The sequence below is a fragment of the Mesoplodon bidens genome (assembly GCF_964165515.1).
Source record: "Mesoplodon bidens genome assembly, chromosome: 14".
In the NCBI taxonomy this organism is placed as follows: domain Eukaryota; kingdom Metazoa; phylum Chordata; class Mammalia; order Artiodactyla; family Ziphiidae; genus Mesoplodon; species Mesoplodon bidens.
Window position 1 is genome coordinate 14,000,817 of NC_138170.1, and position 26,321 is coordinate 14,027,137.

General features: G+C 42.5%; 1 protein-coding gene across 7 annotated transcripts in view; it reads left to right on the forward strand.

Annotated features, from left to right (window-relative positions):
- Positions 1–23,175, forward strand: part of NPHP1 (nephrocystin 1) — a 59,511-nt gene extending 36,336 nt beyond the window's left edge. For 4 of the 7 annotated variants that reach the window (XM_081253549.1, XM_081253550.1, XM_081253551.1 and 1 more), the window contains 10 exons: positions 1,213–1,287; positions 3,174–3,284; positions 4,356–4,438; positions 6,297–6,373; positions 7,538–7,637; positions 16,160–16,272; positions 18,501–18,574; positions 19,496–19,561; positions 20,479–20,523; positions 21,985–23,175. In XM_081253549.1, the coding sequence (XP_081109675.1) occupies positions 1,213–1,287; positions 3,174–3,284; positions 4,356–4,438; positions 6,297–6,373; positions 7,538–7,637; positions 16,160–16,272; positions 18,501–18,574; positions 19,496–19,561; positions 20,479–20,523; positions 21,985–22,257 (1,017 nt within the window). In that variant the 3' untranslated portion in view covers positions 22,258–23,175. The remainder of the gene's footprint in view (positions 1–1,212; positions 1,288–3,173; positions 3,285–4,355; positions 4,439–6,296; positions 6,374–7,537; positions 7,638–16,159; positions 16,273–18,500; positions 18,575–19,495; positions 19,562–20,478; positions 20,524–21,984) is intronic. The other 3 variants (XM_081253552.1, XM_081253553.1, XM_081253554.1) reach the window with 1 other exon arrangement.
- The last annotated feature ends 3,146 nt before the right edge of the window (positions 23,176–26,321 follow it).

The window sequence follows — 26,321 nt, forward strand, 5'->3', positions numbered from 1 at the left end:
CTCAAATGTATAATGAGATGTTTGGACTAAGTCCTTTTTAGCTCTCAGAGTCGGTAACTCAAGAAGGATGTAAAATTATCAAGCAGAAGAAGTTATTCCTCAATCAAAATCAGCATTCTCCAAGTTGAGAAGATAAAAGCAGCAATAGTATGAGAGCTCAATTTCAATGATTGCAGAGGACTTCTTAGATATTAGAAGCGGGGAACCCTTCTTGAAAAACCAAGAAGGACCTTAGAATAAATAAAATGCCGTCTTAGATTAGATACCAGATAGTGATCAAAAGGAGTTTGTACTCCAAGAGCCCAGTCTGGGAATATATATCATTTTAGAAAGGGTTTAAATAAATTCATTTATATTAGCTGTGGAAGGAAATGGAGACTTTCTCTGTGGAAAACAACTTAGCTGCCCATGAGATCCTCCTAGCTGCCTACCAATAGCGACACAGAGGGCAGTGAATTGAATTTGACCTCATAGGACATATTCAGGATGATTTCTAATTATTTTTAAAGCTTAGTTTTAGAAATGCTATACTAAGATATTTTTATCTAAAATAAAAATTGTATATTATCTCTTCTTCTGGAAAATGTCAGTTTGGGCCATAACTTTATAGAATTTGAACTCTTTTTTTTTTTTTTTTTACAGTTTTTGCTCCTTTTGTATTCTATTGATTTGTGTATATTATACGACTAACTTCTTGCAATAGCATTTTATAAGAGATTAAATTCCAGGAAAAATATACTTTATGGGCCTAGGGATCTTGAAGAAAGCTGTAACCGTGTATCAGAGCTGGTAGCAGGGTCTGTCTTGATGGCAGGGTAATGGATTGCACATAAAATGCTCTTGTGGGTCATATTTCTTAAAAGGTCATTCATACCTAACATTTCTCTGAATTTTCTGGTTAATGTATCTCATATATTAAGTATTTCACTTAATACAGTTTATCACTAGTGCAAAGATCTGAGTCTGAATTCATTTATCAGTTCTTCCGTTGTGTTATAAGTGCTGTAACACTTGTGTTTTTGTTCATCATTTTAAATGTTAGGTATGTATAATACCTGATGTAGAAAGAAAAAAGAATTGCAGAATTACACAAAGTAAGAAATAAAATATCCTCCTCTCCCTCTGCCCAGCTGTTAAGTGTTTGGGACCTGGAAGTGGTAATGTTTCAGAGAGCTTCTATGATATGATTCCAATGGGAAAATCTCATTTCAGGTTCTGAGCAACATTCATACAGTCAGGGCCACGTGGCAACCTAAGAAACCCAAAACATGGACCTTTTCTCCCCAGGTAAGTAATCTGCTTACTTGTGAATGGAAGTAAGCAGAATGGAATGAAACATGAACTTCTTTTTTTTACCTGATAAGTATTATATGATTAATTTCTAAGGCAAGATTGTCAAAGTGTATTCCTGAAATAATGTATGTGTATTTAACACAGAATATATGGGGCCAGATTTGAATCCTTAGATTAATGTTCTTTGAGGACTTTGATAACAATTACTCATGTTTCTGACTCACCAAAGTTGTAATGCCTATGAATCATCTCATTCAATGGGTCACAAGGTTTAATTCTAGAAAATTCCCTCTGATGAAAAATGAAAACAGAAAGAGAAGATTTAGGACGTGTTTTTCAAAAATGCAGTCCCCAACTGTGCCCATGAGAATTGTGCTTTCTTCAGATAAAAATCAAGGGTGACGCCTAGGGAACTGGTCATTACACCCAGCAACTGTCAAGACTGGGACAAACAAAGGCTGGAATGAGGTTAAGTGGCTTGAAACCACCGAGTCAGTGCCACATAGATGCCAGTGGAGACAAAGATATCTTTATGTTCTTTTAATAATATTAACTTTCTATAGTTCTATTTACTTTACTTTTTTTTCTACCTCCAGAGTTTCATTACTTCCCTCCCACAACTAACTCCCTTATGTCACTGCCCCTGAGAACCCTTCATTAACCTCCTCCTATTGCATCAGAAGATCTTACAGCAAGATAGAGGTTCACTGAGAGGACACAGCATGTGGAGGAGGCCCGGTCACCTCACCTGTGGGCTGTGTGTGTCCACACTTGTCTACCACGTGACTCCTACAAGTCCAGTTTGATCTTCTAAGCATCCTACTGCTTACATTTTTTTAAATTGTAACAATATAATTGTTCTACTCTTTTTTTTGTTAATTTCCCTTTTTTTTTTTTTTTTATGTTTTGGCCGCCCCACGCGGAGCGCGGGATCTTAGTTCCCCAACCAGGGATCGAACCCACGCCCTCTGCAGTGGAAGGGTGGAGTCTTAACCACTGGACCGCCAGGGAAGTCCCCCTACTGCTTCCATTTTAACACAGTACTTCACAGTTCTGATAGTGCGTCTCTGTGCCTGTGAAGTGGTTAGGGTAGAATTTTCCAAGGTTTTCCTGGATATAAAGATGAACTGTTTTGAGGGATAAATAATATGTGTATGTTGCTTTGTTGAATGAAATTAAGCATCCTTAGGTGTGAGGCATTCTTCCTAGGTACTGTGGGAGCTTACACGTTAGTAGAGAAGACACATAAAACACCAATATCCTTTATTTATGGAGCTCTGACCACGTGCCAGGCGTGAGGTAGGCCGTGATGTGCATTTTCTCATCTAATCCTTGGAGTCACTCTAAGGAGTGGGTGCTGTTGATAACTGGCACGTAGGCAGAATGTAATGTCACACAGGCAGCACCTAGGGATCCAAGTGCTGTGGAAGCACAGAGGAGGGTGAAACTAATTCTAGTCCTTAGGCTCAGGGAAGGTTTTCTAGAAGAGAAACAAAACTTTGAAGGATGGGTAGGATTTTATAGGCAAGGAAGAGGGATGTAGTTGTCCAGGGAGGGGGAATGGAGAGGGCAGAAGGGAAGGAAAGGAAAATTTCCAAGGCGTGCCTGAGAAAAGTTGAGCAAGTGTGTGTGCAGTCCGCACATTTTAAAAACATTTATTTTATGGAAGTGTAGTTGATTTACAATGTTGTGTTAACGTCTGCTGTACAGCAAACTGATTCAGTTATACACATATATACATTCTTTTTCATATTCTTTTCCATTATGGTTTATGACAGGATATTGAATATAGTTCCCTGTGCTATCGGTAGGACCTCATTGTTTATCCTCCAACCATTTTTCATGTTTATTAGTAATTTTCGGTTTTGGTATCATTTCAGGTTACTGGCATCTTGCCCTGCTTGCTTGATGGTGACTGTTTCATCAGGTCCAATTCTTCTTCTCCAGATCTTGGAATATTATTTGAACTTGGAATTTCTTATATTCGCAATGTATGTCAGTTGAAAGATACAGCTTTCTAATGTGTCAAAGGGGAAGTTTTCCCTTATGTCTGTCTTTAGTAAAATAATCGAGGTTTTTATGTGTAATAGAATTTTAATCTCTTGAGGAATGAGAGTGACAGTGATTCTAATTTTTTTATGATGCTACTTTTCCAGTAGTGTTTAAAATAAGTGTACTTGTTTACATTTATAGCTTGAGCAAACTCCAGTGCTTTTAAAGAATGAAGATTGGAAAAACATGAGACCTTGCAGAAAGTGATAAAAGATGCTCAGCGGCTTTGCAGCACAGTGCTTTAGCTCTGTCCTGGAGGGTCAGAGTGCCCCTAACCTTGTAAATGAGGGTTCTAATGAAGGGACCTGGCAGAGGGGTAATTTTTATAAAGGGAACACCAGAAACTTGGATTAATTTACATCATATAGACTATTGAATCAGTGGGTGTGGGTCTGTGGTAATAATTATATATTTCCATATTCCAGTAATAGCTTGATAGGTGTAGGATGTGCGCTTGGCCTCGTGATAACCCAGAGAGCCAATTTTTATTATGTTAATGGTGTAATACTGTCCTTTCATTTCTTTAAGGCAAATTCATCCGTCTGCTGCGGGTGGGTAGGACAGGAGCAGCTCCCCCAGGTGAACCCCAGATGCCTCTGACAATTGACAGTGGGGTTAAGTTCTGAGCAGAAGGACCCTTGAATGCTTTAAGTGGCTCATTCCATTTCTTACCGAGACAGAACCTCCCACTCTCATGTATACTGAGGCGATCTGGAATCATCCCACAGCATATTTATGTCACTCAAGAAGCAATAGTAACAGTTGTCATATCATCAGCTTTAGGGGTTTTTCAGGAGCAATTGAACGAGAGATTTTCATTTTACATCCTGCCTGTACCATCTGGCCTGCAAGTCAAATGGGACTCCACTGGGTTTCCCTTTGTTTTCTTGTGAAGAATTTTTTAGCTCTAAAGGCAAATACTAGTTTTATTCCTTTTAGAAGAACTTGGTATGTGCTTATAGATTTGACTGATTCAGACATTAAGTTTCATACACTTTTTTATTTTCTAGTCAACTGGTGAGAGAGGAGAATTAAGTTGTGGCTGGGTGTTTCTTAAACTTTTTGATGCCAGTGGAATTCCTATTCCAGCAAAGTAAGTTGGCTTATATATTCCTTCCAAATGGGTAATTTTGTGGGAATTCATTTTTTTTAGAATCTAGATGCCTTAGGTTTCTAGAGTGTATTATTTACATTTCAGTAACTTGTGTGGAGAGGGCTTTTAATGTTGACTTTAATGTTCTTTTAGGTAGTATATGAAAACAGTACACATGATCTCATCCTAGCGGGGAAGAAATGACACATGTAGCAAAGGTATTTTAAAAGATGTTTGCACCGGTTGTCTGCTGAGAATATTCTTTCAGTGATTTCCTGTGGTATTAGTACATTTCACAATGCTGAAATAGAGCCTCATTCTCGCCAAAGAGTGAGAAAGCTGAGTCTGGGGTCCCCAGGTCCTCCGTGACTCCGCCTTTCTTCCGTAGGTGGTACATGGAAATTGTAGCAGCAGCCACTGTAAACAAATTTAAGACCAAAAACAAATATTTGTAATGCATTTGCAATATATACCTAACAGTCACAAGATTATTATCCCTAATACAAAAAGAGCTTTCAAAAATTAAAAAGAGGACAATCCAAATTTGAAAATGGGCACACACACAAATCTAAGTCTGGAAGATAAGAAACCCACAGAAGAGATACAGATGGGCAGTCACTAGGATGATGATTGAGATCCCAGATTTGGAATGGTAAAATTCAGGGCTGTAGCCTGGGCTCTGTCCATGTAACTGTAAGCAGGTTGTCTGCAAGCCTCAACTTCCCCCATCTTTAAAATGGGATCATAATAGTTCCCAAGCCCAAAGGTTTAATTCAGATAATGCTCCCGTCTTCCATCTTTACTGATACCACAGGGGTGGGCGTGACCTCCTTACCACTGAACAGAGGTAAAAGCCCTCCTCTGATGTTACCCCAGTGGGAGGGGGAGGGGCACTCTATCACACCCAACCTCCCCAGCCACTGCCTGTAGATGTAGAGGCCCAGGCTTCTTGTGGGGTTTTTTTGTTTTTCTGCTTTTGTTTTTTGTCTTTAATACTGTTCAGGGTTTCTCGCTGTGCTTAGTGGGAGGGAAAAGTGTTTATCCTATCCTTCTTAAAGTGAAGTCATAGCTATTTTTTTAAATGAGGTGGAGGCCTACGTATTGATACAGAAACATCTCCAATGTATATTATTATATGAAAATGGCAAGTTGCAGAATCGTGTGTGTGCCGACTCCACCTCTGTTCACGAAGAGCTGTGTGTGTGTGCGTGGGTGTAAACTGTTCCCGGAGGTTGTCTCTGGGGAGCAGAACTGGGGAGGTGGTGCCACAGGATTAAGGAGGCCTCTTACCTTCTGCTTCCACACTTACGGAGTACGCAGCTTTAAACGTGTGTCAGTTTGAGATTTACTGGTTAAATGTATGTGTTTGTTTCCATTTGTATTGAAACAGATAGGACAAGGGGCTCCCAAACTAGGGGGGAAAGAAGGAGGGAGGGATTTTTCATTTTTTGTTTATCATTTCTATGCCATTTGAACTTTTTACAACAATCTACATGTTACTTTTATATTTTAAACATAGTATGAATTCATAATAGCTTTATTTCCAATGATGATTTGAAACATTTGGAAAATGCATTTAAATAACACGAGTCATTAAAGTCAAAAGACCTTAATGACATCAATTAATCTTTCTCATTTTTATGTAGAAAAATGTATTTTCTGTGGTTCATAGTTAAGAGACTTTATCTACTGAGATGATAACCCCATGGAGGTATCAACAACTTTCATTCTCATTTACCAATGAGGCATAAACAAAATGTCTGTGAATGCATCTGTGCTAAAAAATGTTCCACTGCTGACTCTCCTGTTTCTCAATGTCCATAACATGTATCCATCATGGTATATTTTTCTTTTGTAGAACTTATGAACTCTTCTTGAATGGAGGCACCCCTTATGAAAAAGGTGTTGAAGTGGACCCTTCAGTATCCAGAAGAGGTACCACTCTTCTGTGTTGCTTTCTTTCCTTTCCTTAAAGATTAAACAAGCAGAAGATGCATCAGAGAAGATACCTATAGTTTAATAAGCGTAACACTTTTCACGTGAATTCACATTTTTAAAAATATGTCGTTTAGGGCTTCCCTGGTGGCGCAGTGGTTGAGAGTCCGCCTGCCGATGCAGGGGACACGGGTTCGTGTCCCGGTCCGGGAAGATCCCACATGCCGCGGAGCGGCTGGGCCCGTGAGCCATGGCCACTGAGCCTGCGCGTCAGGAGCCTGTGCTCCACAACGGGAGAGGCCACAACAGTGAGAAGCCCGCGTACCGCCAAAAAAAAAAAAAAAAAAAAAAAAATATGTCGTTTGATGTTAAAATCTTAATCATTTTTATCTAAGTGCTTATTTTCTTGGTAGCATATTTGAGACTGTAACGTAGGAAATTAGGATGCATGAGGACCCTGTACTGGTTCCTTTTCATTGAACACTGGGCCACAGAATTGATAGAATGGGCCAATGCAGTGATTGCCTATTGCTAGGTCAAAGGGTGTAGACATTTGAAATTGTGGTATACATACCAGGTTGCCCTCCAAAAATACTGAGCGTCTTTTAATGTGTTCATTGACCAGGCACTGTGCTAGATAAAGGGAACATGGAGAGTAAGGCAGATAGGGCCCTTGCCTCTTGGAGCTCAGAGCCTGGTGGGTTTGAAACTCCCCTCTTGCTCCTCAGACATCCCCCTCCTTGTTCCGTGATTTAGGACACACAGCACTGCTGCCGCCCCAGCAATACCAGTCCCACCTTCTTGGAACAGGAAGGAGCTGGGATCTGGGATGCAGCTGGTTCTACTTGGAGTCAGACGTGCTCTTTAAACTCCCTTTTTGTTTGTCATCTGGCAGCAGTGACGCTGTCGCGGTATCTGGTGTAATGGCAGCTCCAGGGCTGGGCCGGTTGGGTACATTCTGAAGGTCCTTAGGGCACATCATACTTCATCAGTCCATTTAGGGCGTATGGACGACTCCTGCCTCTCACACAATTCAGCCCCACTGGTGCTGAAAAAAACTTTGTCTTATTTTTATATATAAAAAAGTATATAAAATACTCTATTTTATTCTATTCACTGCCTAAGCACTTAAAGTTTTGAGATGTATTTTTTATTTTTTTAAAGCACATGGTAGTGTTTTCCATCAGATGATGACAGTGAGAAGGCAGCCTCAGCTTCTAGTAAAACTGAGATCTTTGAACAGAAGATCAAGGAACATGCTAAGGTTGGTACCTGCTGTTACCTGTCCAGTGAACTTGGGCCCATTCAGCGTTTGTGGACCATCTCTGCTTCTGGCTTCTCCACATGCTTGGTCACCTTTTGTTAGTTATTTTTTTTTTTCATCACTAATTCTTCTGCCAAGGATCAGTAGGGAAATGGAATAATAATACATTTCAGATTAGCTTATTCTTCTGTTTACCAGTTAGCACAAAGGATAGATACGGTCAGAAATAGTATAGAAACTTTTGAGTCAACGGGACATATTATCCACAGTCCTACCCTTAGGGAACTTTGGGGAACTTTTTTTAATGTCAAGTTGGTTGAGGTATAATTTACACGCAGTAAAATTTGCCCTTTTTAGTTTAAGTTCTTTGCGTTTTGACAAGTATATACAGTCGTATAACTACCACACAGTCAAGATAGAGAATATTCCCATCACTATAAACAGTGAACTGATGCCCCTTTGTAATCAGCTCTCCAGCTCTGGCCTCAGGCTACTCCTCCTCTGTTTTCTTTCCCAACGGTTTTGCCTTTTCCAGAATGTCCTACCAATGGACTCACACAATACATAGCCTTCTGAGTCTGGCTTCTTTCATTCAGTGTAACGCAGTTGAGATACACCCATGCTGTTGCATGTGCTAGTGGTTTTTCCCTCCTTGTTCTAACTAGTATTCCATTTGGTGGATATACCATAATGTGTTTATTTATTCACTAGTTGATAGATACTTGGGTTGTTTCTGGATTTGGGCAATTACGAATAAAGCTGCTCTATATATTTGCGTAAGAGTTTTTTTGTGTGTGGGGGCATGTCTTCCTTCCTCGTGGGTATAAGTACTTAGGAGTGGGATTACTGGATCATCTGGTGTTTGTTTAACTTTATAAGAAACTGCCAAACTGTTTTCCAATATGACTAGGCCATTTTACACTCTCTCCAGCAGCATATGAGAGTTCCAATTATTCCGTATTCTTGACAGCATTTGATATGATCAATTTTTTTTCTGTTTTGCCCATTTGATTGATTGATTGATTGATTGATTGATTGATTTATGGTTGCATTGGGTCTTCGTTGCTGCGCGCGGGCTTTCTCTAGTTGCGGCAAGCGGGGGCTACTCTTGGTTGTGGTGCACGGGCTTCTCCTTGCGGTGGCTTCTCTTGTTGCGTAGCACGGGCTCTAGGCGCATGGTCTTCAGTAGTTGTAGCACTTGGGCTCAGTAGTTGTGGCTTGCGGGCTCTAGAGCACAGGTTCAGTAGTTGTGGCGCACAGGCTTAGTTGCTTCACAGCATGTGGGATCTTCCTGGACCAGGGATCAAACCTGTGTCCCCTGCATGGGCAGGCAGATTCTTAACCACTGTGCCACCAGGGAAGTCCTTGCCCATTTTAATAAATGATTAGTGGTAGCTGTTGGTGGTTTTAATTTGCATTTTCTTCAGGGAGACTTTGCACTGGTAGAATCCCAGGTCAATCCATTTCTAACTCAGTAACCTCCTGGACAAGTCATTTACCGTCTTTCTCAGGGTCTCAAGGTCTACGTCTTTAAAATGGGCATAATAATAATATTAACCCCATCAAGCTCTAAAGCAGTTTAAGGAAAAGAAAATACATAAAACACTTAGCTAGTACATGGCACACAGTAACACACAATAAGTACCAGCTATAATTATTACTATTATATAGTAATAGCTATATTATAAACAGCTATAGCTATTACTATTATTATTATCATGTCTAGATAAATGTAAATATAATGACCAGTGGCTGGTATTGTCATCAGATTTGTTCAAATGAGGATGTGCTATGTAGCTGGTAGGATCGGGGGATTCAAAATAGGTTTAGAAAAAAGAAAAATAAATAAGCTTTGAAGGTTTGGAAGAGGTGCCATTTGATGACGTGGAGATGTGGAGAGTACACAGTGGACAGGAGGGGCAGAGAGAAGAGCCTGGCTCGGGAACAGAGACTGATGCAGTTGACTGGTCCCCAGTGACCTGCTCTCTGCTCGCGGATTATCAGGAAGCAGGGAACCTTGGCCCACCTCGGTGAATGGTTGCTTTTCTCATTCTAGATCATGCTCCCAGTTTAAATATCCCTTGTTCTTATCTCTAGTACTGAAATGTGTATCATAATTATAGTGTTAACAGTTAAATCTTTCAATAACCATTAATTATGTGTTCATGGGTAGTATTCATTCTCTTGGCTCTTTTTTTTCCTGGATGTTCATAGAGCCTATAAATTCCCTTTCTTTGGCCAATCTTTCCTTGGACAGTTTTTATTTTTCAAGATTAATAAAAGAAGCACAGTAGCGGTCTTTGTAGAAGAAAAGCCAGAATCCTGTTTGGCCCCATTCTTCCTACTTCTTCAGCCTCCCGCTACCCCTCTTGTTGATAAGCTTTCGAGAGTCCAAAGCACTCCCAAGCATGTCTGTCAAGTACAGCTCTTAATACTGTTTCTTTGGCCCCAAATATCAGTTTGCAGATACGCTTTACTTACAATCTAGAGATCAAATCTGACTTGGGTGTGCGGCGGTCAGATGGGCGGGCCCATTCTCCCAGAGCAATGAACGTTCTTCTGTGTGCTGGGTTCTCAAAGAAGGGTCCCAGGTCCTCATCCCCTGACCTCAGGAACTGAGCCCTCGTTGGTTACAGCATACAGTAGGCACCAGAAAAATGTTTGTGAAATAATTTCCAAGCACAGCTCTTCCTGCTGGTGTAAAAGAGGTCGGGAGCTCTGCTCTGCCTTCTGCGGTCCCTGGCCTCCCCCACCTCGTCTTGGTGTGCGCTCCTGTCTCCGCCCAGAGACCTGAGCACCGTCTTGAAATCGCCGCTCCACTTTGCCTGATTCAGAAATGCACTCTGCTCTCCTGGTAGTGTCAAGCGTGGGCCGCAGGGCCCGCCGGCCTCGGGCAGGCTCTCCCAGAGGCAGGCCATGGGCATGGTGAAGCCAGAGGCCTTGGGCCCTACTGCCGGGCCATGGGCTGGGGTGCGAGGGCTGTGCTGTGGGTCCAGGATGAGAGGCTGGGATCAGGCCTGTGCGCCCTGGAGGTGGAGCCTGAGGCGGGGCTGACCCTTCTCAGTCTCTCCCTGACCTGCCACCCGCAGCGAGTGGAGAAAGAAGGCGGATGATGCTACCAACAGCCCTCCTCCTTCTCTCCTCCAAAAGCCCGTCCCGCCTCTGTCCCCACTCTCCCTTGCTTAGGAACTTCATCTTTGGGAATTTCCCTGGTGGTCCAGTGGTTAAGACCCCACGCTTCAACTGCAGGGGGCACGAGTTCGATCCCTGGTTGGGGAACTAGGATCCTACGGGCCGCAAAAGAAAAAACAAAACAAACAAACAAAAATACCCTTCATCTTATGTACATGTATAGCTGATTCACTTTGTTATAAAGCAGAAACTAACACACCATTGTAAAGCAATTATACTCCAATAAAGATGTTAAAAAATAAATAAATAAATAAATAAACCCTTCATCTTTGTTTAGCCAGAGTTCTCTGCTTGAAGGAGAAAGGACAGGGGCTCTTTTTGTTATGCCAAGGGACCTACAAAACTGCGGGCAGGGCCAAGGGTGGGAAGCCCAGTTATAATCTGCATTAGTGCCCAGTTTCCCCAGTATCCTTGCTGGTTGGCTTCATCCTGCCCTCTCACCAGCCAGCAGTCTTCCGTGTGTGTCTCCTTTGGCTGTCAGGAGCCCTGTGAAAATCCGATGAATCAACGTGGACTCGTCTCCTTGACGAAAGAAACAGCACCAGAATCCTGTCCCTGGGTCTCCTTTTACGGAGACAACTCTGATCATGTTGACCCTCAGCTGAGACGGAAGAGGAGCAAATAGATCCTCCTGTTTCACCAGGACTTGCCTTTCTGATTTTGGAGCTGTTTTTTTGATGGGGTTTAACTTGGTGTGATTTGGCCAAATGCATGCTTTTAAGCCTCTGATGAGGGAAAGCCCTGAATTTAGACCCAGACTCCCAGAGCACGGGTTCTGAATACCGAGACGTACTGGTCTGTGGCAGTAGGCTACATGCCTGTATATAAATTTGCTACAAATTTGTTTATTTTCCTTTGCCTTTTTGACGTATGCCATCTTTTTTTCTCTTTTACTTCCATTGTATTATTGCTAAAAATAAATGAAGTAATAGTGTTGCTTGAGGGGGGCCCAGTATCATGTTTATTGCCCTTCTGTTGGTCTGTCTGTGAGGTCAGAAAGAAGTATATCTTTACTTCTTCAGCTCAGAGCTTCCTGGTCACCTTGGATTTGGGAAAATCAAAGGATTTCCCTAAAGGAAGCTCCGATACAGCAGCATTGCTTCATGTTATGGGGAGGTGCCAGAAGGAAAGGAGTGCCTGCACTGTGGGCGCTGAAGGCCTCTACTGCAGGCTGGCCGCGATGCCTGCCAGACAGAGCAGGCCAGTCTGGGAGAGAAGGGGAGGAGAGAATGGAAGGAAGGTTCCACCCCTTCCCCTCGGAAAATTAATGTCTGCTTATCAGCATGAGACATGAGTTTGGGCAAGCTGCTGAAACACTGCCCACATGAGCCATAGACCAGAGGGCGGGGTGTAGAACAACCCTTGGGAATCACAGCATGAACACCGAGAAGGCATGTGGTGGCATCAAGGCAGCTTAAATGTTCCCCTGCAGCCAACCTGAAATCTAGGTCAGGTATATACACGATCAGAATTTTAGCAGGGCTGGAAAAGGATGGCTTCTGGCTCTGTGTATGAAATGCTCTATATGAACATAAGTGTGGTAAGAGAATCTATCTTGTGTTTTGGGGCACTTCTAGAAATGCAAGGGTTAGGGAGTGGTCAAGGATACGTATCTAAATTCCGTGAAACTAGCCATAGGGACCCATTACTCCTGCACCATCCCCGGGGTCACGTTCCTTCTGTTCTCTTTCAGCAGGCTGGAAGCCTGGATGTTACCTCTGTGATTAATTTTCCCTTCTAAAATTCTCATCCTAGAAGTTAGAAGGAAGGATTATTTTCTGAAGTTAAAGCCTCTTTTAACTTTAGGTGGTTTCCCTTAGCCCAAAGACATCTTCCTCTTGGTAGAGGACATTGTTTGCAAGGTTTTCGAGATATCCTATACGGTCCTTCTTCATGCTTAGTGACAGAGTTCATGTATTTCTAAAAAGAACACAGAAAATGTGTGTTTAGAATGATTCAAGACATTTTCTTGAGTATCTGCTAAGGTTAACTCTGGTGCTCAATATTCCCAGTAAGTATTTAGTGTGTACCAGGTGTCAGGTTTTAAAGCACTCACTTGTTGTATTTCCGGATTATATTTTGAAATCTCAATATTGAAATTTTATTTCTATTTTTTTATTCCCAAGTATTTTCTTTCTTTCAATGCTATTAGATATGCTATTAAATGAAATTAAAGTTTTAATTTCCTTTTCAAATTGTTCATTGTTAGTATATAGAAACATGACTGATTTGTGTATGTTGATTTTATATCCTGCAACTTTGCTGCATTTATTAGTTCTAACAGTTTTGTGTGTATGTGTGTGTGTGTGTGTGATCTTTAGGATCTTCTACATATGAAATCACGTTGTGTGTGAACAGAGATAATTTTACTTCTTTTTTTTCTAACTTAGATGCTTTTTATTCATTTTTCTTGCCTGACTGCTCTGGCTAGGGCTTCCAGTAATATGTTGAATAAAAGTGGTGAAAACGAGCATCCTTGTCTTGATCTTGATCTTGATCTTGATCTTGGAGGGAAAGCCTCCAGTCTTTCTCCATTGAGTATGAGGTTAGCTATGGGATTTTCACATATGGCCATTATTATGTTGAGATAGTTTCCTTCTATTCCTAGTTTGTTGGGTGTTTTTATTATGAAAATATGTTGCACTTTGTCAAATGCTTTCAGCATCAGCTAAGAAAATCACGTGTTTTTTTTCCCTTGATTCTGTTAATCTAGTGTATTACATCGATTGATTTTCTTATTTTGAACCATCCTCGCCTTGTAAGAATAAATCCTACTTGGTCATAGTGTATAAAACTTAATATGCTGTTGAATTATGTTTGCTAGTATTTTGTTGAGGATTTTTTGCATCAGTATTCATCAGGGATATTGGTCAGTAGTTTTTTTTGTTGTGTCTTTGTCTGGCTTTGGTATCAGGATAATGCTGGCTTCACAGAATGAGTTTGGAAGTATTCCTTTCATTTCAGAAGAGTTTGAAAGGGATTGGTATTAATTCTTCTTTAAATGTTTGGTAGAATTCACCAGTGAAGCCATCTGGTCCTGGGGTTTTCTTTGTTGGGAGGCTTTTGATTACTATTCAATCTCCTTTCTAGTTATAAGTCTGTTCCGATTTTGTATTTATTCATTATTTAGTCTTGGTAGGTTGTGTGTTTCTAGGAGTTTGTTTTATCTAGATTATCTAATTTGTTGGCATACAGTTATTCATAGTACTCTTTTATAATCCTCTGTAATTTTTGTAAAATCAGTCATAATGTCTCCTTTCATTTCTGATTTTAGTAACTTGAGTCTCTCTCTTTTTTTCTTAGTCAACCTAGCTAAAGGTTTGTCAATTTTATGTCTTTTCAAAGAACCAGCTCTGCTTTCATTGATTTTTCTCTGTTGTTTTCTATTCTCTACTTTGTTCATTTCTGCTCTAATCTTTATTATTTCCTTTCTTCTGCTTCCTTTGGGTTTCATTTGTTTTCCTTTTCAAGTTTCTTAAGGTGTGAAGGTAGGTTGGTGATTTGAAGTCTTTCTTCTGTTTTAATGTAAGTGTTTGTAGCTGTAAATTTTCCCTCTTAACAGTGAGCTGTCACTACATCCCATACGTTTTGGTGTGTTGTATGTTCATTGTATTTGTCTCAAGATATTCTCTGATTTCCCATGTGATTTCTTCTTTGAGCCATTGGTTGCTCAAAAGTATGTTGTTTGATATCCACATATTTGTGCATTTTCCAGTTTTCCTTCTGCTATTGATTCCTAGTTTCATTCCATTGTGATCAGAAAATATACTTTGGAAAAAAGAAAATATACTTCGTATAATTTGTCTTTTAAATTGTTAAGGCTTGTTTTGTGGCCTAATATATGACCACATATGTTAGGAGAATGTCCTGGAGAATGTCCCGTGTGCACTTGAGAAAAATGTATATTCTGCTATTGGGCAGAGTGTTCTGTATATGTCGGTCAGTTACAGTTGGTCTGCAGTGTTGTTCAAGTTCTCTTTCCTTATTGATCTTCTGTCTGGTTGTTCTATCCCTTATTGAAAGTGGGGTATTGAAGTCCCCTGCTATGATTGTAGACCTATTTCTCTCTTCACTTTTGTCACTGTTTACTTCCTATATTTAGGAGCTCTGATGTTTGTTGTGTACGTTTATAATTGTTATATCTTCTTGATGAATTGACCCTTTTATCATTATATAATATCTTTCATTGTAACAGCTTTTTGGCTTAAGATGTGTTTTGTCTGATGTTAGTATAGCTATCCCTGCTCTCGTTTGTTTACTATTTGCATGGAATATCTTTAACTATCCTTTCATTTTCAACCTATGAATGTCCTTAGATCTAGAGTGGGTCTCTTGTAGACACAATATAGTTGGATCCTGTTTTTTTAATCCATTCTGCCAATCTATGTCTTTGGGTTGGGGAGTTTAATCCATTTACATTGAAAATAATTACTAATGGGGAAGGACTTAATTGCCGTTTTGTTATTTGTTTTCTATATGTTTTAAGGGTTTTTTTTTGTCCCTCCTTTCCTCCCTTACTGCCTTCCTTTGTTTTTAATTGATTTTTTTTGTAATGATACATTTTGATTTCCTTTTGTGTATATTCTATACATTTTTTTGTGGTTACCATGAGGATTACATACAACATCCTAAAATTCTTACAGTCTATTTTAAACTGATATCAATGTAACTTCAATATTGAAATTTTCTTGTCCTTGAGACCTTACTACAGTATGTACCAGGCATTGCATTAAGCATTCCACATTTACCTCATTTTAATCCTTTTAGTAACCTGAGATGCAGCTATGACTATCTGTGTTCTACAAATGAAGAAACCAAAACACAAGGAGAATAAATAATTAACCCAAAATCACATAGCTAGGAGGTAGCATAGCAAAGTCAGAATTCAGTCTGATCTGCCACACCCTGCTGTGTTCCACCCAGCACCGGGAACAGTCTGAACTCGTTTCCTCTGCATTCGTCATGTCAGGTGGGGTGGCAACATGGCTTTGTTAAAACTTGTAGCTGACTAGTCCCGTTCTTTCTAAAACACATAATTGATGACTTTTATTTTTTATTCGACATTTAAGATGGGTGTATATGCGAACATGGAAACACAGGAATGGTAACCCAGAGTTGCAACTTGAAAGTACACACGTAAAAATAAAAGTTTTCTGAAGTTTAACGTGGTCAACTTATAGTGGAAGTTTTCCTCAAAATTATTAAACATTTTTTTCAATGAAGCAAAACTTGAAACTCTTCATTTGAGTAATAAGTATACATTTTAAAAACACCATAGGTTGGATCATAGGGGATTGTTTAATGAATACATTTTTTTTCTTCTTTAATAGTCTACTGCCGGAAACATTAATTGGAAGTATGTGCTCCGTTCATTTGTTGATATTTTATCGCCAGATTCTTGGAGACGTGCTCCTGAAAGACAGGATGAGCATGCACAGTGCTGGTGAGAAGTCTTTGCAGTTTCCTTACGTACAACAGTGCATCATGCTTTGAGTAAATGTAACCTCTGCCAGCCTTTATCTTCTGCTTCTGAAGGTGACATTTGGAGTAAAATATTTAGAATAGCATCAGTGTCAATCACTTACTTCAGATGCAAAGCATTGTGCTCAGTGTGCATCCTGTGTGAGCTCCGTACGTGTTCCGTTCTTTACAGTATACACTTTTTACCATTCAGATTCTGGGGACTTGAGATCCTAAATTTCAGATATAATCATATTTTCCTTTAATGTCTTTAATAATGTTTTTACTACGTGTTTGATATGTATATCATCTTTTTGGAAAGTGACCAAAATTACCCAAAATAACTGGTTCTTAATGCAAGAAGTTTAAAAATCAATAAAATTGGTGAATCCAGGTAAGCGGTGTTCAGGGGTTCTATTTTTATTCTTGCAACTTTTTTGTCAGCTTGAAACTTTTTCCAAGTAAAATGTTAAAAAGTAATTTTTGAAAATCAGTGAGCTGTCACACATGATTGAACTTGCACAGAGATATGCATGTGTTGTAAGAATTACCTCCAGAGAAAGTTGAATTTTATTGGATATTCTTTATTGAGTGCCTAGTATATGCCAGGCATTGTGCCAGGACCCAGTGATGAATGAGACAGGCACCATCATCCCTACTCTCGTGGAGCAACAGACTTCAAACCCAAAATTATATGAATAATCCTTTTCAACCTCAAGTGTTCTGAAGGGAAATACACAACAAGAGCATACCCTAGGAAGACCTGAATTAATTCATAGGATGAGGGAAGGCTTCTCTGGGCAAGGAATTTTTTTTTTTTTTTTTTGCGGTACGCAGGCCCCTCACTGTTGTGGCCTCTCCCATTGCGGAGCGCAGGTTCAGCGGCCATGGCTCACGGGCCCAGCCGCTCCGCGGCATGTGGGATCTTCCTGGACCGGGGCACAAACCCGTGTCCGCTGCACCGGCAGGCGGACTCTCAACCACTGCGCCACCAGGGAAGCCCAAGGAATATTTAAGATAAGACCTGAGAGAGGAGTTAGACATACAGGGGAGATGGGTGGGGGCGGATCCTTTCTGGATAGAGGGACCAGCATGTCTGAAGACCCAAGGCAAGAAAACCTGAGTGCACTGGAAGGATTGAAATTGAAGGCTGGCCAGTGTGGCTGGAATCGAGTGAGAGGGAGAGAGAGCCCCATGGTGACTCGGCTCTCGTGGACAAGTGGAGTTCATGGTTAGACACGAGTCCCCTCCCAGGCACACACCACCTGGATAGGTAGATAGAAATGGAACTACCTAGAGTCAGAGAAGCACCAACATTTCTCAAGGAATAATTGTAATTCTAAAGGAAGGACAGTTTAAGCCTTTTAGTCATCACTTGCCTCTGAATTTGTTTCAATGACTCTAGAAAAACTTCACGAACGACCTGACTCCTTAAAGAGGAGAAGGCTTACTAGTTTTCCCGTAGGTAGGGAGAAGCCTACTCAGAATTGTTGGCTTCATTTGAATCTTCACATCAGAATAAACTTAGTAAGACCTAGAGAGAGGATTTTTCTCTACTGAGGACACAAGATTATAGAAGTCACTGCCCTTGCCGTTTCTGAAGTGTCCTTCCTGGTGGGCCTCTCTGCACAGCCCTCCACGTGCCATTATTGATTGTGAAATATCAGTATTCTCCTGCACAGTATGTAGGCACGTGGTCAGAATCCCCAACTCCTCATTCCTCCCGCTGTCATCCAGCACCGTCCGTTGGCCCCAGGCTGGGCAGGAGCTGCCCACCCTCCACCTCCTTTCCCTTGGTGCCCCCTGGTTCCCACTCAGCCTCCTGAGAGTGCGGGAGCCTCCTAATTGGAAGATTTCTCTTACCACACCACACTTCAGCCGTGAGGAGGAAAGAGAGGTTGAAAAAAAAACATAGAAAGAAGAACAAAATGTTCTCGTCTTACTCTGTTCAGAGCCACTTTACTCCCACCTGAAAGCTTTATCTCCTTGGTACCAGACTCATTTCAGACTTCCCCGGGGTGTGGATATAGGGGCGGATGGAGGCTGAGGGGGCAGCTTCCAGCCCTCCAAGAGGGTCAAGTGAGTAGGATGTGTTATCAACAGATCACGTGGCACAGTAATTTCAATCTGAATGAATGTTTTTATGTCTGTTGCTATAAAATACATTGGCTGAAGTTTATATAAAATCCTTTTTATTCTTTTGTATTTCAGATTTAATCAGTAATCCAGTGCTGGCCACCTTCCCCAAGCTCTTGGAGCAGCCTGACGTCATGGATGCGCTCAGGGTGAGTAGTATGCGGCATGGTGGAAACCCGACGGGTTCTAAAAGCGGTTAGACTTACTGCATAATGAGTTCTGACACCAGCTCTAGGTTTTTGTGGGGTTTGTTTCTTCCCTATTTGGATGATGTCTCCCGATCCCTGTCTATTGTCTAGCTAACTTGGTCTCATCTGTCCTTTCTTACTGTGGATGTTACTTCCCCAGGGCTGCCTTCCCTGACCCAATAAGCAGATGGAGTGCCTGCCGTCTACCCCGTTGCAATCTCCTCCCTATTGTTTGTTCCTTGACTTAAGATGGCCACCGATCGTGTCCTAAGAGCAAAAATCCAAAATGGTTTGTTAGATAAATTGACTGAGTTTTCAGGGGCGAATCAGGGCATGCATATCATTTTTATTTTAATTTGAAGTATGTTATCTGTTGTATGAAAAAGCAGCTGGATATTAGATTGAACCATGTGAAATCTCTAATTTTTAGCCATTTATTGGCCTTCAAAAACGGCAGTTTCACGAAGTTCAACTTAAATATTAGAATCAACAAACATTAGGCCTGTGAGGCAAATACTCAGATAACATAAGTGCCGTAGGGGATGTGTAATCCAGGTCCTTGCAGATTTAAAGAAGGCAGCATCTGAGGATCAGGAGCCTGTTTCATTAAAGAGGTCCTCAGGGAGATGCACCTAATGAAAGCCTGGGGGCCTAGTCGGGTTTCGACATCCTGAGCCAGGAGAAGAAGACATCACACGTGGGATGATCAGCACAGGCAAAAAGTTTGACGCAGCAGGGAATAGGGCATGTTCTCGAGGAGAGCAGACGACCCAGTCTGGCCTGTCGGATGTCGTGTGTAGACGGTCACGGGCGATCTCAGTCTCATCCTGTGGGTGAAGAGTGTGGTAGGTGGTGGGCAACCCATGAAGCGTTTTGCTTTAGGGACCCCGGACAGCACAGAGCCATGGAGAAGCACATGCGCAGGAGGGAGGGGAGCTGTGTTGGGAGGTGAGTCCTCTTGCTAAGGAGGGAGGTCACACGGCCTGGTGGAGTTGGAAGGAGGGAGCATCATCTACGGAGGTTTTTATTAGACTCTGAAACTGATTGCACGTGCTGGTCTGGCTGGGGAGGGGGTGTCAACAGTAATGATGTTTTAGCAAAAAGATGTAAGAGAATGTTCTTGGCGTACGCTTATCTGTAATTTCAGACAAGCTCATCTGGCACTGTAGTTAGATAATGCAGAATTTCTCTTTCTTCCCCTATAAGGCATTAGTATATTAATATTTACTCGTTATACAAAACGTACATACATTGATTCATTCAACAGATATTTCACGAGAGCCCACTATGGCTAAGGCGCCATGCTGGGCCCTAGAAGGTCTCTGATTCATACTTCTGTGGGGTTAATTGAACTCTGGGTGTTTTATTTCTTTAAAGAAGCTTTCGTGAACCTTTATGCACAGATTGGAAATATTTACTTGCAAAGCTATACTTCATTCTACCTCTCCCTGACCATCTTCCTCATCACGGTCAATAGGATTGTCGAGGAGTGTGGTATTTGGCAGACTGTTCTATTTTCATGACTGTCTTACCTTGAAAGCTTAATGGTATTTTATTGTTTAGGTGCTGCGTTGGTGCAGTTTGCACGCATGTGTTAGCATTGCACTGATTCTGTTCTTAAATTAGTTTTGACTTGTAAGAATCACGGGCTTCTGAGGAATCGTTCACTGATACATCCCGCCTAGTCAGTCTGGTTCTGGGTCATTAGCACTTGATGCCTAATTAGAGATTCACTCCTTACATGTGCAGAATCTGTACAGCGTTTGTAATCCTGTCCGTAAGTGTAATTACAGAGTAAAGTTGCAGAGGTGTGGCAAAGACTTGTGAATACTCGGATTAACATAATATTTCTATTTGCTTTTTAGAGCTCCTGGGCTGAGAAAGAAAGTACATTAAAAAGATCAGAGAAGGTAACGTGATTGTGCACCCCGAGCTTCACACGTTTGGTGCTCAGTGTCTGCTGCACTCCCTAATCATGCCTCTTTTTTAGCTGAAGTAACCGTGGTCCTAATCCCTCTTGACAGTTAAACGGTGTTATTACGGTTGCAAAGCCACCTTCCAAGAAGAGTATGGGTGATGGATTCCAAGTGTAAAAAAAACACTTGATCGAGACAGTCATTTCAGATCACTGAGTTTATTGAACTGAGGGGAACTTTCTAAGCCAAAGTGTCCCAGTTGGCTATCAAATTTCTCTCATTTAAAAAAAAAAAAAAAAATTCCCCTAGCTCTCAAAGTCCGTATCAGGTAAGGAGAAGGAGGAAGAAAATTGGCACAAGCTGTAGCACACGTTGAAAGCATGCATGGCTGTGCTTACATGGCCAGAGCATGTGGTCATTACCAAACAGAACTTGCAGTGATCAGTGAGCAGTGGCTTGACTGCTCTAGTCTGGGATTGACAAACTTTTCTGGTAAAGGGCCAGAGAGTAAATATTTTTGGCTTTGCAGGCCACATGTGGTCTGTCTCAAACACCCAGCTCTGCCACTGTAACGCAAGGCAGCTTCAGGCAATATGTAAGCACCTGGGCAGGGCTGTTTTCTGTAAAACTATTTCTAAAAAGAGATGGCAGTGGGCTGCATTGGGCCCATGGTCCATGGTTTTAGGACTACTAATCTGAACTTTTCATTATCCTCAAGGAATCGTGGGAGAACAAACAAAGACACTAAAAATTGAACAAAAAGTGTATATATTGTATCCTTGTTTGAGTTTTTGTTTGACTAAAACTGGCAGGTTTAATGCCCTTCTAGCTTGGCAGTGGACAGGTGCTGGGCCTCGGGCCTGTAGAAGCTGCCTCTCCACACACGGTAGCCTGCGGGGGCCACATCGCAGTGTAGACCGCCACCCCGGCTGTGATTCCCACCCCAGCTGTCGGAGCCGGGCTGCTTACCCGTGTGGATATTGCCCAGCTCTTGTTATGGGGAGGCGGGGTTGACAACACGTTCTTACTGCTCGGGGCTCCTTTCTCTGGATTTCACGCAGAGCCCTTGATACCCCCGTATCACCTTGACCTCATTCAGCAATACAGCTGATGTCACACTGTGTCTTAGTTCCATTTACCTGGAACCGCACCCTTGTCCCCGGAATTAGATTCTGGCACCCCAGTCTGCTTGATGGAATGTCCGAGACACTCCGTGGCACCCAGGGGGCACCCTGGCCTCAAGGAGCCCCTTGCAGACCCTCAGAGAGAACCACTTGTCTCTCTCCACGTCCTGACTGAGCAGCCGATTCAGAGCCGACTCCCTGCCAGACACTGATGGCACCTCCCTCCCACCCCCTTGGCGGCTTCTAGTGAACAGAGCTCATACAGTGTAACACGTGAGGAGTAATGAGCTGGGTCCACTCACAGTCACTGGTGGTGCCTCTGTTTTCCCAGAGAGACAAGGAGCTCCTGAAGGCCGTGTTCCTCCTGGTTTACCACGACTGCGCGCTCCCCCTCCTCCACTCCGCGCTCCTGCCCCCGTTCAGGTGGGCAGAGGAGGAGACCGAGGCTGCCCGATGGAAGGTCATCGCCGACTTCCTCAAGCAAAACCGAGAAAACGAGGGAGCCCTTCAGGCTCTGCTGTCGCCAGCGGGGCTCCATGAGCCTTTTGACATTTCAGAGCAGACCTATGACTTCTTGGGTGAAATAAGAAAGATCGCCGCCTGACAGCGGTGCCCCTTGACCTTCCACTTCCCGCTGAATCTGATAGACCCTCCATGACAACCTGCATCGCATGACAAAACCAGAAGTAACTGTACCATCATAACTTAGGCTTTATTCTTTTTTGTCCAGGCCACATTCTATAAGAAATATTTATCTGGTAATTTGAATATGTGTTAATACAGTGAAGTAAATTTTTATAAGAAATACTATTATATCTAAATTTAAAGAATTTATTTTCAAAAACCAACTAACAAGTTTTTGTTTTGTTTTTCTTTTTTTATTGAGTAGAGTTGATTTACCATATTATGAAAGTTTCAGGTGTACAACGTAGTGATTAACAATTTTTAAAGATTATACTCCATTTAAAGTTATTAATACTGGCTGTATTCCCTGTGCTATACAATATATCCTTGTAGCTTATTTATTTTATACTTAATAGTTGTGCCTCTTAATCCCCTGCCCCTATCTTGCCTCTCCCCACTGGTAACCACTAATTTGTTCTCTATATCTGTGAGTCTGTTTCTTTTTTTCTTATTGAAGTATAGTTGATTTACAATGTTGTGTTAATTTCTTCTGTATAGCAAAGTGACTCAGTTATACATATATATACACTCTTTTTTATATTCTTTTCCATTATGGCTTGTCATAGGATATTGGATATAGTTCCCTGTGCTATGCAGTAGGACCTTGTTGTCCGTCCATTCTGTATGTAATACCAAGTAACAAATTTAAGTTAACTGTATCTATAGATTTGTATGAAAGCAAGATTTTATCAAAAGCTAAATTTATGACTATTCAAGAAAGTGAAAATATAATCCACAGAATAGGAGAAGATATTTGCAAATGATATATCTGATAAGAGTCTAGGACCCAGAATATATTAAATATACGATTTTGCTAATAAACTTTGTGTTGTGAAATGTAGGGGAAATCAGAGTAATAATCTATTTGAGAAAGTTGTGTTATTAATCACTGAATTCAGTCTAATATTTGAATGTGGTTTATTCTAATTAGATATAAAAACAGAACCTAGTTTTACCTTTTCAAGTCCATATAATTGGTGCTCTTAAAAAGAAAATAAAACAAAACAACAAAACACCTCCAGGCTTTGGGGACTAAGTTAACCCACCCCTGTGTCAAAGAACAAAGATTTTGTTGCATTTCAAATAAACCGGTGACTGCCAGTAAATTGTCCCAAGGCTTCACTGTTAACAATAACAGTACAGCTGGCATCTGTTGAGTGCCTGCTGCATGTGTTCTCATTTACTAGGTTAGCGCTCACAGCTACTATAGGAGGCCAGCACTGTTTTTTTCCTGTATTACTACTGCTGAAGAAACAGGCCAGGCAGATTCGATAACTTTCCTAAAGTCAGAGCTAGTAAGTGGCACAGCTAATGTACCTCGTAGAGAGACCATGTATAATCTACAACCTAAGACAGTCCCCTCATCAGTGCAAACATTTAAGAATTGCATGTGAGGGCTTCCCTGGTGGCACAGTGGTTGAGAGTCCGCCTGCTGGTGCAGGGGACACGGGTTGGTGACCCGGTCCGGGAAGATCCCACACGCCGCAGAGCGGCTGGGCCCGTGAGCCATGGCCGCTGAGCCTGTGCGTCCGGAGCCTGTGCTCCGCAACGGGAGAGGCCGCAGCAGTGAGAGGTCCGCGTACCGCCAAAAAAAAAAAAAAAAAAAAGAAAAGAATTGCATGTGAACATAAAACATAAGAAGGCTATTGGAAGAAAAAGACGATCAAATTAGAGGTTAACCTAAAGTATCAGAGCACCAACTGAGGAGCTTTTTTTGACAGCGTGCTGCCTTAAAGGAGGCATTTGCTTTGAGAGATCCATTGTATTATGAAACTCCTGGGCTACATCTTTAGTCAGCTTCCGCTAAACCCTTAACCGAAACTCAACGTGGGCCTTCATCTCCGAACTTAACATGGTATGGAAGGGCTCCCAGCCACAAATGTCATGAGAGAACATGGCCTTGGAGAAGAGACTTGGCTACGTCTCCACCGCCCCCCCGCCCCAGACCCCACCCCATGCCTTCAGTGACGTGTGGGAAGCCATCATGACGAGCTGCCTGTCCCCTTCCCAGGGCGGTGCCTCTCTCCCTCTGGGACCATGGCCCTCCACAGCTCCTGCTGCAGGAGAGGGGTTCCCGCCTGTGTAAATGGAGGTGGCGAGCGTGTGTGCAGAGATTTCCCCGTCTGTCAGAGGTGTTTCATCTTAGGTCCCTGCTGTCTTGTTTGAGAGAACATGAAACCATGTCACTCCCCATTGCGAAGGTCATTTTTCTGTAGACTCTTTAATTCCTAGCTGCCACCTTTTACTTTTTCTAATCATTTAGCTTATTCTTAGCATCAAGCCAGAGGTGGGGCATTCTGAGTGAAAGAAAATACTGCTGGTGAATTCCTTTCAGTGAATGCACGGCGTGGAGCGAGGGAGCTTTCCTTAGGGGGTGTTTTCACAGACTGTCTTCTGTGTTCATTTGAAATGTGTCGTGTTTGACGAATGCGGCCAACTTCAGGGTTTCTGACACATAAGCAAAACACGGAGACAGGAGAGAAAGCAGTTTTAGTCACGCTCAGGCCCAAAAGGAAAGCGCGGTGGCAGTTGGCCCACACGGAGGAGGCTGTTCCGCAAGGGTGAGCGTGTCTCTGCCATCGAGAGGCTGAAGTTACCTCCTCAGTCAGTGGAGGCTTTTTTTTTCAGAACAATGAAACCTCTCTGGCTTTTTAATGCCACCTTTTAGCTTCCAAAACAGGAAGAGGCTGGCAAGGAGCCAAAAACATCCTGGAAACGAGCCCTTGGGGGTCCGCGTGTCAAGGAGCGTGACTTGGCAACACACCGACTTAACCGTGAACTGAAGCGGGGGAGCAGGAAGAGGGCAGCAAGTATGGGGTGCCTCCCTGTGAGGGGGCGTCCCCGCATCAGAGTCATGGGTCGGGGCAGGGGGACCTTCCCTGGTGGTCCAGTGGTTAAGACTTTGCCTTCCAGTGCAGGGGGTGCGGGTTCGATCCCTGCTCGGGGAGCCAAGATCCCACATGCCTGGCAGCCAGAAAACCAAAGCATAAAACAGAAGCAATATTGAAACAAATTCAATAGAGACTTTTAAAATGGTCCACATCAAAAAACAAAAAAAAATCTTAAAAGAAAAAAGAACCATTGTGGAGGACGGGGGAATTGGCCCGTTCCCTCCACCTCCAGCCTCATGCAATGGATTGAGCATCATATCCATCAGATCTGCTGGAGGCGGAAAATGTTGCAATTCCCTGGTCTGGGGGCCCCGTCTGGATGGCAAGGGACGGGGCGTGTACTACAGAGCAGGTACCACCTCAGTCGCCAGTGGTTTTATGGTCTAAGATTGAGGCCAGAACAACTCACAAGGGAGTGGTTGAAATGCATGATACCACATACAAACGGAGCAGGTTTGACTTGCCAACCCAGCAGCATCTGGGAAACCTCCAGGGACCAGGGAGGGCGCTGGAAGTGACATCTGCCAGCCCAGGGCTTTGTCAGTTTACAGTGTTACAGGACATCCTTTGCTGTGGACTTGCTCACTTCCTCTGGTGTGAAGCATTCCAAGCTGGGAGGTTTTCTCTGGGCGTGGAGGTGACCAGAGCTGGCTGTGACCTAGCTGCTTTGTGTTCTACTTCCTCAAAACAGAGAGTCTGAGACAGAGCCCTACTGATTCAAGGCACCATACATCTGAGGTTTATAATCGCCCATTCGTTCGTTCATTCATTCATTGTGTATTTGCTGAGCACCTACTATGCTCCAGGCACAGCATCGGCTTGGAGGACCCGGTGGGAGCAGCCCTGATGAGATCCCTGTCCTGACTTACAATGCACGATGTGGACGTAATCACACATGAGAACCGTGAAGAAGGGCACAGACTGCTGGAAGGGCCTCTCGCTGTGTCTTTCCGTTGCTGCCGTGATATTTAAATTCCAGCCATCCCGTGTCTGCGGGGTTAAGAGTCCTGAAGCGGGCACCGAGTAAGCGATCAGCACAGGTGGTCCTTCTTACCGTGCTCTCTCTCCCCAGACACCGCCATCCCACGTTGGG